The sequence below is a fragment of the Falco naumanni genome, chromosome 1, assembly GCF_017639655.2.
Source record: "Falco naumanni isolate bFalNau1 chromosome 1, bFalNau1.pat, whole genome shotgun sequence".
In the NCBI taxonomy this organism is placed as follows: Eukaryota; Metazoa; Chordata; class Aves; order Falconiformes; family Falconidae; genus Falco; species Falco naumanni.
The window spans coordinates 101,013,397-101,026,703 of NC_054054.1; the positions used below are offsets into that span (position 1 = coordinate 101,013,397).

General features: G+C 53.2%; 2 protein-coding genes across 2 annotated transcripts; one reads left to right on the forward strand and one right to left on the reverse strand.

Moving 5' to 3' along the window:
• Positions 1–1,025: 1,025 nt before the first annotated feature.
• On the reverse strand, positions 1,026–2,890 carry LOC121096670 (fibrinogen-like protein 1-like protein). Its single transcript, XM_040612974.1, has 3 exons — positions 2,823–2,890; positions 2,095–2,205; positions 1,026–1,760 (listed from the first exon to the last, which is right to left on the reverse strand). Exons 1-3 carry the CDS (start codon positions 2,824–2,826, stop codon positions 1,126–1,128), a joined length of 750 nt encoding a protein of 249 aa, XP_040468908.1. The 5' UTR covers positions 2,827–2,890; the 3' UTR covers positions 1,026–1,125.
• A 4,655-nt stretch (positions 2,891–7,545) lies between these two features.
• Positions 7,546–9,954, forward strand: LOC121083928 (fibrinogen-like protein 1-like protein). Its single transcript, XM_040584870.1, has 3 exons — positions 7,546–7,560; positions 8,502–8,564; positions 9,250–9,954. The coding sequence occupies exons 1-3, from the start codon at positions 7,546–7,548 to the stop codon at positions 9,952–9,954; spliced, it is 783 nt and encodes a 260-aa protein (XP_040440804.1).
• The last annotated feature ends 3,353 nt before the right edge of the window (positions 9,955–13,307 follow it).

Here is a 13,307-nt window from a genome sequence, read left to right on the forward strand (position 1 = left end):
GCACCTTCGCGCCGCAGCACACTTGCGCCAGCACCATGGGACGGGTGCTGCGGACACACGTCAGGCTCGCTGGGGGGGGGGGGGTGCTGCCCCACGTGCTCGCTGGCCTCTGGCCAAAATTCAGATGTGGGTGGCCCATGGCTAGCCGCATGTTGGCGTGTCCCGGCCACCCAATGTCACCCGCTCCGGGGTGGGAAAGCAGTGTCCGTGATGCAGTGCGCTGCCACCCCTCGGAGCCTTGCTGGCTACAGAGAGCCCAGGCCGAGCACTGCGGGGCTGCCCCAAGACCTCCGCTCACCCCAGGGCTCCCCATCCCCCTGTGGCCTCAAAGCATCACCCCCCAGCACCCAGCCCTGGGCTGCTGAGGGACCCTGGGCACCACCCCAGTGATGGACCCCCCCATGGCATGAACCCCCCCTCCCAGTGACTTGACACCCCTCGGGGCACCCCGACCCCCCTCAGCCCTTGCTGCAGGATGGGGCTGGGACTCCAGCTCCCCCAGCCGTGGCACAGAGCAGAGCAGGGAGGGAGTGAGACTCAGGCAATGCAGCAAATGGGAAACTCCCCTGCCATGAACACAGTGCCCCCCAGCACCCTCCACTGCCCCAGGACCTCGACTGCCCCTGTGCGTGTGTGTGCAGCATCACCGCCGCAGGCAGGCACAAGGCAGCGAAGTCTGGCTCCAGGGTTTATTGCAGCTGATTTCTCCCAGCATGGGTAGCAGAGCTGTGGGGTGTACAGGGGAGGGAGCGGGGCCTGAGCAAAGCAGGGATACACCGATCGCACAGGAAAGGGAACTTGCACAGTCTCCCCCTCCTCAGGACAGGAGCAGGTGCACCCACCCCAAACTCGTTTCTGCATCCCAGCACCAGCCAGCACCACGGTACTGGGTGAAGCTGCCTGTGTGCCCAGGGCTCCGGATGGTTGCCTCTGAGCCCCAGAGCTGCTGTGCTTCAGTGGGTGACAGGGCAGGACAGGACACTGCGGGCAGCACAGGACACTGCGGGCAGCACAGGACATGTACCGGGGCTGGCACGGGGCGGTTGGCAGGCACAGGAACGGGGCACTGAGCTGGGGACAGTGGCACTCCCCCAAACTCCTGGGAGGCTGGGAGCTGCGGCACGGTCAGCACACATCTGTGGGTTTGACCAGGATGAGGGAGGATGCACAGTCGCCACTTGAGCAGGTTCCTGGCCAGAAGATGTACCCCTTGCCATTGAGCAGGACATTCTGACACTTGTCATACCACCAGCCCCCATAGCTGCTGGCGCAGTTCCCACTATGCTGGTCCTGGTCCCTGTCAGTCGTGCTGAACTTCATGTTGTCATGTATGCCCCCATACGTCGAGTGATAGCTGGTCAGATAGTCATCCCCATCACCAGAAAACCGGCCCAGCCTCAGCGGGTACCCACTAGCCTCACTCTCCACGCTGAAGATGTCGTACTCGGCGTAATGGGTGACGTTGGCTTTATTCCGCACGATGAAGCGGACCTTGTAGGTGCCCTGCTGCGTCAGCAGGTGCAGGTACTCCGTGCCCAGCCAGTGATCGCCCTGCACGTTCCCAAAGCCGTACTTGTAGGTGGTCCAGGACTCCTTCCATGTGATTTCGGTGTTGTAAGTGTTTCTCTGGACAACAGTCCAGCCCTTGCCTTCGGTGTCCATGTCGCACCACACCACGACTGGGGGAGACCTTGCTGGCTGGATGACGTACACCCCGCTGGGGCTGGTCTCGCGGAGACGGCTGCAGTCTGCGGGGAACCCTGCAGCAGCAGATCAAGCAAGACACGAGGGACATTTACTGGAGGGCAGTTTATTGTGGGGCAGCTGCAGTGATGCTGCTGATGCTGGATCTCTCTGGGTGCTCCACAACCAGTAGAACATTTTGGGAGTGCCTCTTATCTGCTGGTGATGAGAGGCAAGAATTGTCCTGCTTTGCAGCTTAGGTTTGAATAGAGGCTGGCTTTCTCTGTGTGGCTGCAGGCATGGGGACACTTAAACCCAGCACCTTGGAGCCTGACTGTGCTCAACGAAGGGCAGCACGGCTGCTCCCAAACTTGTTAGCTTGTCAGCTGTGTCCCCTGCACCCATACTCACTGTGGTGGGAACTGGCCACGCACGCTGGGCTTGTACAGAGGAGAAGCATCCCCACCAGGGTGGGCAGGAGGATGAGGTCCCCGTGGAGCTGGTGTGTCCCAGCCTGGAGCCCTGGGGATGAAAGTGCCCATCACTGACGGGATCCCTGGGCAGCCCCCCAGCCCCTGGGGAGCTCGGACCAGGGAGGTCAGAGCCACGGAGTGCAGGCAGGAGCAGGGGGCTCCCAGGGTGGTGAAAGCTGCAGCTTCAGTGGAGGCTCAGCCCCTGCAAGGTGAGAAAGGGCTGTGTCACCTCCTGATCAGCCCTTTCCTTGCACCACACAGAAACCTGCAGTCACATTTTCTCATATTTCTCCTCAATGTAGCTTGGAGGTTTTTTCCTACGGGTCTAGAGGCAAAAGGGTATTTTGATAGGGAAGAAGGAAATCTGTGTTAAGGGCATTCAGAGGAAACAGTTCAGAGCACTACAGCTGAGTTTGGTGTATAAAATCTGGTGCTCCAGCTGCAGAGCATGCAGTTCACAGGGATATAGGAAAGAGCCCAGCAGCAGCAGCAGCAGCGAGCTAGAAAGAAAGGGCTGGGTGGAAAGGGGAGGAGTGGGATGGAGACACTGGACACTCATCAGTTCCTGCTCCTGTAGTCCCTTGCTGCTGTCACATAACTTGGCTTTCTATTTGCATTCCCTGGAGCTGCGAGCACTGCAGAAAAGGAGCCGTGAGGAAAACTCACCCATTGCCGTGGTGCTGCTGAGCAGATGCTGGGAGCGTGAGCAGTCAGTTCCACTCAGCCCCAGTGTGGCCTCTGCCCCTTTATATTTGGGTCTCTGCCCCTTTATATCTGGATCTCTGCCTATACGCACCTCCTGTGTGATGATCTCAGTCCCTTGTTTGCATGGACCAAGTTAATCATTGTGTGCCCATCTGGTGGCTTATCTTTGATCAAGATTTCACAAACAGCCCCTAAGATGTCTTTTTTCCTGAGAAAAAATAAAGTATTCCAGTCTTTCCAGCTGTTGGGGAGTTTATCAACTGCAATATACTGGACCTGCCCAGGAGTTAAATCTTTCTGGGGATCTACCAACTGCTGCAGAGCGATAAAAGTGCTAAAGGAGAGAGGAAAGGCAAACAGAAGGGAAGGAGTGTGAACACCAAGGGCGCAGGGGAGGTTGGTATCATCTGGAGATCAAAGAGAATAAAACCTATGAGCAATGGCTTGTCAGCAGTTACCAGCTCCCAGATGTCACGACAGTTCTGTGATGGCTGGAGGTCTGCCTCGGCTTCCTTCCCTGCAGAGAGCTGCCAAGCAATCAGCCTCCGAGCTGGGCTGTGAACACTGATGCCTTCTTTGCCCGCTGTCGGTGGAGACTGAGGGTGGAAGGCAGCAGCCTTTCCCGGGGGCCATCCCTCACCCCGAATTGCTTGTGGCAGCTCTGAGCAAAACTAGGCTGAGGGGGTGCCTGTGCAGTACCGCTTCCCCTGCGCTTCCCTTCCTCAGCCCATAAGTCTTTGTGAGAAGAAACAGGCTTAGCAAGTCTCTGCTGACCTCCTGCTCTTCCCCACTGCACATGGGGTGGGCCTGGGCCTGGCAGCCTGGTCCAGGGTGGATGCTGTCTGGTAGAGCATCTTAAATGTGCTCGTGGCCAGCTCCTCAAGCAGCAGCTACAGCTGTTGGGCCCACATCTGTCAGGGGAGGTTTAACTTGTTTCACGCATTACTGCAGGGTGTTTGGGCAGACCTGTGGGGCTGGGTTGGAGTCTCCTCCTTGTTCCCCTCTTCTTTCAATCCCCCTTTTCATACAGTGCCTTGGGAGGCATCGGCAGGTCCTCACCCATCACCTGCCAGCTGACTCTGCTGTGGTCCCGCTGGGCAGTTTGTACTTCTCCTCCGTGTCACTGGCAGCGGGTCTTTGGCTGCAGGACACTCCGTCTTCCAGAAGGTAACGCTTCCAGGGGCAGCGGGTCCCACAGGCAGAGTGAGGGGCAGGGAGGAGCAAGGGGTTTGTCCCCATCTGCATGGGAGCTTCTGTCCCTCCTCTGCCTGTTCTCCCTCACCCTGTAGTTCGGCTCCACTTGCCACCTCTGTGCACCCCGGCCGGGCTCCCTGCCCCGGGGATGCCCATGCCCCCTCCAGCTCCTCCCAGGGGGGCTCAGCGTGGGTCCCTGCTGCAGGGACCTCCTGTACAGATGTTGAGTGGGGGGCAGGGGGCAGCGCAGGGTGACAGCAGGCGGCAGTGCCCAGGGCACGTGTGCAGTCACAAATGGAGGTGCCAGCCATGGCTTGGCACCTTGGCTTTGGTGCTGGCACTCGGTGTGCTGGTGGGTGTGGGGAGCTGGCCCCGCTCCTGCCCGGCATAAGGGGCTGGCTGAGAGACCTTTTCCACCTTCTTGAAATCTGGATGCCAGAAAGGTGTCAAAGACAAATGCTACAGGCCCAGGTTATCTATCAAGGGACTTTGGGCTCTTGTCAAAAGAGAAGTGCTTCGTTAAAAGGAAACTGCTGAGCAGCAGTCTTGGGTCAGGTTTAAGATATTCATGGCTCTCCAGCAGCATGATGGATATTATTGCAATGTGCAGCTGGCAAGAATCCTTCCTTCCGTGGCTACATGTGTAATTTTGGAGCTGGTAACTTCACAAGGGGCTGGTGTAGGGCACAGCACAGTGTGTCCCTTGGTGAAAAAGGTCCTCGTTGTTTAGTCTTGGAGTCACCCGGAACAGCGGCTGGGCAGGGGTGTGCTGGTGCTGATGCCTTCACCACCACCTGCTGGGCTTCTGGAGGAAGCAGAGGTGGCAATGCTACCTGGGGATGAAGGCAGAGTGGTAGGACCAGCCTATGGTGCAAAGCATTCCAGGGCCAGTGCAGGGACACACGCCAGTGGTCAGCACTTACTGGTGTCAAACCATCAATAAATACATCACTGTGATCCTATTTTGGTGTCACTGAGCTATCAGCCAGTGCTTCTGGGCTATGCCACTGCCCTTCTTAGCATTCCCCTCCAATTCCCGTGGTATTTGCAAGGCTGGCTTCAGCCTGGACTACTCAAAGTCCACTAAGCATTTATTACACTTAACCCACAGCCACCTCATTAAGTGAGTCTGCAACCAGGTCTGTGCTGAGGGCCTCTGCCCAGGTTACCCAGAGCTGTGAAGTCAGAGCAAAACCCTGCAGCAGACCCTTGGCTTCAGCACCAGCACCAGACCCCTTGGGAGGGCTGTGGGACCAGCCATGCACGGGTACTGGGGCAGTGGCACCTCAGCACATGTGTCTGCCTCATGGGATGGGCTCACTGCTGGGGGGCTGGCACCAAGCCAAGCAATTGCATCACTGTAGAGGGGGGTCAGGGCTGGGGATGAGGCCCCTTTGCTGCCCTGGTGTGCGTGGGACAGCGTGCAGTGTCAGAGAGCATGGCTCCCCCCCCAGCAGTGCACCATGCTAGGGTAGGCAGACCCTAAAAGGGTGCTGAATGGAGATCTCCGGCACAGCCCAGGTCACAGGGCATCCCCACAGGGTCTGGCATCAAACCCCATAAGTAATGACAACCTCAAGAAAAATCCTTATCAGGAGCATTTGTGGGTTTGGTGGAATTTCTTATAAACATCAGGTGCTGTTTGCTGAGGGTCATCTGGAAACTCATCCCAGAAGCACAACAGCTGGTGTGTGAGCAGAGGCCATTAAGGATGACAGCAAACAAACCATAAGTTTCCAGCCCTGATGACAACCAAAGGGTGAGCATTGCAGTTTGGCTCTGCCAGCCCCACCTCACCTGCTGAGCCCTATATAACGGCTGCGCTGGCCGCCCTGCTGCCAGGCCAAACCTGCGAGGCTTCCTGCTGCGCAGGGCCCCCACGGAGACGGCATGGGTGAGTGTGGGACGGGACATGGGAATGGGAGGGATAACCCTATGCTTGCTGTACACCGTGCCCCCCACCCCGCCAAGGCAGGGGGAGCCCCTTTGGGGGCTGTGAGCCTCCTGGTCCTCACTCTTTCTCTTCCAGTCCTGGCCACAGGCTGTCACAGCACTCTCCAAACTATCAAGCTGCAACAAGGTCTTTTAACTATCGCATACCAACATACTCTTCATGCCAGCCCCTCTGCTGCCTTCTCCTATTCTCTCCCTCTTCTCTGTGCTTCTTCCTCAGCTGCTCTCCCTTCATTGGCTGCCCAACCTCTTAACAGAAGCAGCCACAGCTGCACCTTGTCTACGTCAGCCAACCCACCACCCCGAAGCCAACCACAGCTGTATATTATCAATGCTAATTAACCCAGCTTCATTCCTCTACAACAGGCAAAACCCTCCTGCTCTGGGTGGTGTTGTAAAGGCAATGTTTATTTAAGTTATATTTGTGCCAGAATCCAAAGCACCCCATAAAAGAAAAAATAACTGGAATGGAAGCTAATTAATGCATTAATCACCCATCCTCCTCATAAGTCCTTCAGGGTACTGAAGCTGGGTGGGCAAGCTGTAGACACAAACCTATGGAGCTGGCCATGAACAAACTGTTGGGGAATGTCCTGATCTGGTACAGCCACAGAGGTCAAATCGCTCGGGTTTTCAGACACCAGCAGGAGCTATCCTTTGAAGTGTAGCACATCCTGGCCCTGGTGTCAGCTGGGAAGCACTGACCCTTCACATGTCCGTGCAGAAGCCTCAGTTATGACTTGTAGCAGGGGTACATCAACGCTGCTGGCTCCCTGCAGGATGCTCTTCTCCTGGCATTTTCATGCAGTGGGCAGCTTCCAGTCTCTGTGCCATGCCCTGGTGGGAGGGGGATTTCTGGGACAAGTGAGGCCCCTGACTCTCAGATTACCATCAGCATTGTGGCCACAACAGCTCCTTTCTTTCCAAGATCTCAGGTCCCTGCACCTACTTTATCACTCCTACGGCAGAGCACTCCTGTAGTAGCTCCTGACTGTCTTCAGGTAACAGCAGTACCTACAAATCAGCATGCTGTCCTGCATTACTAGGAGATGTTTTTCTCAGGACATGCACGCTGATGCTGGCTTAACATCTCAGTTCTGGGCCCACAGTGCATTACTCTGGCCCTGACCACAGTCGAAGAGGATGACATCGCTCTTGGAAGCTGAAAATTTAGACCTGTAGGTTGTAGTCAAATAAATTGTTTCTTTCTGGGGATGTATGCCTTTGCAGAATGCTTGGGTTTTTTATTTGTTCTTTATACTTCTGCTGCTCATAAAAGCAAAAGCACAATTAATGTTGTGCATTTGCCTGCTCTGTAAGTTTGTTTTAACTTCTGCTGAATTTAGTTAGCCAATTCTCTTTCAGAGGGTTTGCATTTCCAGATTCACTGTGTGTCTTCTTTCTCCAGCTGCTCCTTGCTCCAGTGTTCTGTTCTTCACCTCTGTGCTGGCCCTGCTAGCCCCTCTTCTTGCTCTGGACATTGAAAACCTGGGGAGACTGAAAGCAAATCTAAATGAAATCATTAATCTCCATTCAGATGGGCCCCATCATGGTATGTGTTTTCTCTCTTACATCCCTAAACTCTGTTAATCCAAACATCAGGACCCCTGTCCTCTCTGCACAGAGAGGGAGATGTGGAAAATAATCTTGAGGAAGGGCAGTCACACTCCGATATAAAAGGCACCTGATCAAATCTTCCTCCAATTTCAGATCTTAACCAAACATAGTAAGATTTGGTACTTCAATCTTCTTTCTTATTGACAAGACCGTATGTGGCAGCTTTTTCTAGAGAGCTGTAGATGTTAAAAGGAAGACCTTTTCTCTTGCTATCTTTAATCCATCTGTAGCCCTGAAACTTCAGAGGAATTTTGTATGTGACCAACCAAAATGCTTTCTGAAGCTTGCACGTGGCTAAATGATACAAAAATGTCATCACACCACTGCTAGAGGTCACACCACCAGAGGCTCTTGGGGAATGCTGTCTTACAAAGATGAGTGCTGTGGTTTCTCTTCAAAGAGAGCATTGCTATCTCATGTCCTTTGAGCTGCTCTTCTTTCTGAAGGTTTTTGAAGCTCCTTATGAACTGAACAAACCCATGAATCCCCTCAGCCACCACTGAAAAACAATGCAGGTTTACAGCAACATCACTCAACAGTTTAATCTTGGTCTGAAACCACACAGTCTAATTCCCTCTCAGTCCTTCTCTAGCAGTCTCTTGGCTATGCAGTCCGCCCCATGCAACTCCGCAAAGCCTCAGTGCTGAGTGGACCAAATAGGCAGCTGCTCAATGACTGCAGTGTTACCCTTCCTAGTATCTTATCCCTTTAAAGAATTTAAAACCCAAAACTGCCATGCAAGAAGAAAAATGAGCCCAATGGCATTGCTGAAGTACCCTGCAAAAAACTCAGTGCTGGCAATAACAGCCTGTGGAGTTACTGCTGTGCTCTGGGACAGGGCTGCTCATCTCACTCTTTCTGTTTTCCCTAATGCAGATGGAGATGGAGAGAACATGCAACAGAGAAGAGTCCGTGCCCTTGAGGAGGCTGAGCACGACAGTAGGCATCCCCTGCCACCCTGCAGGGAGCAGGGAGAGGTGTAGGCAATGGGTGTCCAGCAGCAGTGGGTGGGCAATGTCCTGTGGGGCAAGTCTCGATGTGCTTCTCCACGTGTGTGCCAAGGCCACTCGGATGTCACTCGTTACTAATGATAGCTTCACGCTGACCGGTGCCTTACAAGATCCCAAAAGACTTCACAGCCATTACTTCCATGCCACAAGTCCTCTCCTCTGCTGTGAAGCTCTGCACAGGGCAAGCAGAGGATGTGCCTCCCTGGCAATGCTTGCTGGGGTTCCGCAGCTGGCCGTGGGGTCCAAGCCAAGGAGATGAGGATTTCTCCTTCCCCACCCCAGGGATGCAGCAGATGCCAGGGCTGCAGGCACAGCTCACCTGCTCAATTAAGCTTCTGCATAACTATGTAGTAAGAGCCCTCACCAAGCCAGGCTTGGACCCCTGTATCATCATGAGGGAGGAGAAATGTCTGAACATTAGGAAAGGCTGAGGAAACAAGAGCCTGAGCCAGAAGGAGAAGCAAATTCTATGGTTATACCTTCAAAATGTATGTGTATTCTCTTAATCAGAACATTTACCTTACAGAGGTTTTCTGCTTTTACACTTGCAGTAAGAAACACAGCAGCAGACTTTTCACCACCCTGGCAAAATCCCACATGTGCCCATTCTCTAGAAATCCCATTCATGGGGCCAGACAAGCAGACTGGGGTGCTGCTGTGCTTGTTGGTCCTCCCTGTTCTCTCCTGCCCCAGGTTGGCCCAAGGACTGCAGCGAGGTCTATGGCAGCCCCAGCGGCATCTACGTCATCCAGCCCCCAGGGCTGCACCCCATTGTGGTGTACTGCGAAATGAACGCAACGGATGGGGGCTGGACGGTCATCCAGAGGAACCGGCAGAGCACGGAGATCACCTGGGCCGAGTCCTGGAGCACCTACAAGTACGGCTTTGGGAACGTGCACAGCGAGTTCTGGCTGGGCACTGAGTACATCTATCAGATCGCCAAGCAGAAGGTCTACCGGGTCAGGTTTGTCATCTGGGATGCCACAAATGACACAAAGTTTGCAGACTACAACTTCTTCAGCCTGGAAGGTGAGTCCCATGGCTACCGGCTGAGGCTGGGAACGTACTCGGGGACAGCAGGGGATGCCATGGCCACAAGCAGTGCTTCCACCGTGCATGACAACATGAAGTTCTCCACCAAAGATCTGGATCAGGACACTTACAGTGGGAACTGTGCCTCCAGCTACGGGGGTGGGTGGTGGTACTCGGCGTGTTACTCTGCCCGGTTGAATGTCAAGGGGGCCATAACGTGGGGCAGCCTGTGCAGTGGGAACTGCAAAGCTTCTGCCATCCTCATCAAACCAGCTCCTTACTGCTAGTTGTATTTTTGTTTCCTTTCTGTCCAACCTGAGGCTAATTCCTGCTCTGCAAAGAGATGGAAAAAGGCAAAAAATGCCATGGCCAAACCTCGTGTCCCAGAGGGACTTTGCTCAGGTTGGTCATATCCTAGCTACTGAAGAAAGTACCGCATTTTCCACTTCTTCTCCCTCCTGCTGATTCCCTCTACTTCTCAGCTATGCCTTTATTCTTTGGTTCAGTCAGATCATTTTAATTATGTTAATAATCAGAACAGCCTCCTTCAAAATCTGGAGTTTCCAGATCTGTAGTGTATTTCATATAAATGTGAAATGGCCAATCCAGAGGACCTTTATGGCTTTATAAGTTAATTTACATCCTTAACTTCAGGCAAACTACCTAATTTTCACTTGCTGAAGATCTTGCTCAAGATATTAATGTGCACAGTCAAATTCCCACTCTGCACCTTCCACAGTTCAGGCTTGATGGTTCTTAAATATTCAAATAAACCTGTATTTAAAAACTGTCTCAGTAGTAAAAGTCTATTTCAAATCTTTGAAGTGCCCACAGAGGTTAATGTGTTAGGAGGTTTCCACTGCTGAAGCTCAGCTTTCCTGTAGGACAGGCATTTGGGACTGCTGGGCGAAAGCACTGAGTAAGTAAAACTTGAAATACTGCATGCAGACTTTGGCATTTGCACACAGCAGTTTTGTATAAGCATAGGAAATGTCAGAACATTTTCACTTTTCTCAGCAGCAGTGAGCTCTGGGTTTTGTTGTCCCTGCAGCTCACACGGCTGAGTGCCGCAGGGAGCCCATCTCCCAAGCTACAGCTGCGATGACTTCCAAGGTGACAGCACAGAGGGCAGGCAGCATCCCGCCTTTGCTGTTTGGAAACAGAAATTTCCAAGTGCTGTAAAATTTCCTTGTGGAAAGGCCTCCCGGCTCCTGCTGTCCATCCCTCTGGCAGGCAGGGGATTTTGCTGCCGGATCAGCCGTGTCGCGGTTTGCAGGCAGGTGCTGCTCTCCATGGCTAAGGGCAAAGTAACTGCCCCAGCCAGCACTGGCAGAGCGGGGGGCAGGGGGAGTCCACTGGTGCCCCAGTGTTGCCCTGGCGGGGGCTGTGACCTAGCAGCCCTCCAGCCCAAGGTGCACCGGGGAAGCAGCCTGCCCTCAGAAATGTCCTGTGCCCCCTCCTTGCTCCTGCGCTGGGCTCCAACAGCACGCCCAAACACTGCCTGGTCTTTCAAAGACCAGCTGCAGACATCACACAGGCTTAACAGAGAAAGGCTGCAGGCTTCGCACTGTGCACGTACACCTAACACACCCCAGGAAAGGTGATACATGTGAGGTATTTTATATCTTTAGGGGTGTTAAGACAGAGGTCGTATTTGGGAAGGTGGGAGTCAGCCCTGAACTGGCAGGAAAGAGCAAAGCAAGGGAGCATAGGAAGGGCTCCGAAGAGCTCTGGTGTAAGGTAGCAGCAGGTAAGTGAACAGACCAGCGTTTGCATTGATTTATGTCAGGACTTAAAATTACAGCTCAGAAATTGCAGAAGTCTTCAAGCAGGATCTATCATTTCTGCCAGGGTCAAGCCTACGTGCACCATGAATCCATCTTTTAGACCGTTGACCACCAATGCAAAGCAGCATTTCCCACAAAAATCATGGCTTTACATTTTTCCCAAAAGGATTGAGATGTTCTTTTCTCTGAGGGAAGCAGCACATTAGCAGATGCCATTCATTTCAGCATCCCGCCACTGTGGCATCAATGTGCTGAAAATGCCTACAAGGGCATGTGAGTTCTGGAGTGTCTTTGGCTCAGTGAGATGAGAGCTGTCATCCTCATAGATAAAGAAACATGGCATAGCAAATAAAAATTGGTGAAAACAAACCTTTTATTATCTTGTGCTTGTGGGGGATTTTTTCACCCTGTGATTTTACTGGGTCTGCCTGTCTGCCTTTTAAAGCAGCATTTCTCTCCCTGCCTCCTACCACCTCCTGTTCAGGCCTCTTTGCAGTGAGTCATGAGGTGCATGACAGGCAAGAGGAGGCAGCTGCCAGCTCAGAATAAAGACTACACTCAATGTAGGAGATAAAAATAACATGTCCTCCACTGTCAAACTTGGGAATTTCTTGTTGCATTTAGAAATCTTTTTTTGGCTAACTCTCTTGCCTCGAGATAGATGTGAAGGCATGTGATTAAAGTGACCCTTCCCCTTCAGGACCCAACGGTTGTGTACCTGCCGTGCACCACTGGCATGGTGGAAGGCAGCAAAGAGGCAGCAGCACCCACTGTGTTCTGTCAGTATGGTCCCCTTCCACCATGGGAGGGACAATGCCATCGGCTTTCCCATCCTCGCGGGGTGCCTCCTTAGCTAGATGCAAAAAAGTCTTTTTGGTACCATGTCCTCTTGTCATCCCTAAATGTTGTGACTTCTGGCCAGTGATACCTTGCTTCTTCTACAAACTCTAGAGTTGCTGTGTCCCCTCAGGTCTCTTCTGCTCCCTCCAGAGAGGCTCAGACAGCTTGTCCCGTAGTAACGGCGACACGGTGTAGCAAGCTAGCTCTCTCCAGCAGGGTCTTCTTTCTGGGCAAACAAGCTAGCACCTATCATCACAAAATGCACTTAACATGCAAAGTCATCGTGAAAAGAAGTGATCTGAGAAACATGGCCTTTCATTGCTTACATTTCTCCTGGTCCCCAGAGGGTGCTCTCATCCCAGGGTTTGCCAGGCAGCTTCCAGTGTGGAGGGGAAGTCTTGCATCAAGGGAAGCCCAGAAATATTGTCTAATATTGCCTGTAGGCTGCAATTTTCTCTTCCCTGTTCCTTGTTCTGTCCTACTGCTGCAAGGAGTGCTGAGAGCCCGCCAGCACAGGCTGCACGTGCTGTGAGCAGAGCTGTCTGAGGCAGAAAGCACCAAGACTCTCATTGCGTGGATGTACAGCAGAAAATCTATTTCCAGGTAGAGGGAATACAAGCAGCTCTCTCTGAACTAGGGTTTCCCACCCTTTTCTAAAGGATTCAATTATTCAGGATCTCTTTTGGAGAAGAAATTGATTGTACCTTCCCCCAAAATCTTTTGCTACTTGGCCTTAGCTATTACCTTGCGATCTGACCCACCTCCCCTCCCTGCGAGCACATCCTTGGTCCTGGTTCCTCCCGAGGCCACATCAGGTGATGCCTGTGCAAAAACTGGCTCTTGGCGCCCAGCCAAGCAGGGGGAGGCACAGCACAGTGTGATGCAGATGTTTCATGCCATGCGTCTGCCATGGTGCTCTTGCACACAGGGACTCCGTCCCCAGGGTCTCCCTGTTGTGAGAATTTTGTGGGAATACGCAGCTCCCTGCCATGGCTGAAGTGCCTGCTCAGTTT

What these genes read in the sequence shown, in the direction of transcription:
- LOC121083928 (XM_040584870.1), top strand. An exon ending in TGAGGAGGCTGAGCACGACA is followed by an intron (nt 8,565 to 9,249) that starts GTAGGCATCCCC and finishes CCCATTCTCTAG; the next exon opens with AAATCCCATTCATGGGGCCA.
- LOC121096670 (XM_040612974.1), bottom strand. An exon ending in CGTGGCCAGTTCCCACCACA is followed by an intron (nt 1,761 to 2,094) that starts GTGAGTATGGGT and finishes CTGCTGCTGCAG; the next exon opens with GGTTCCCCGCAGACTGCAGC.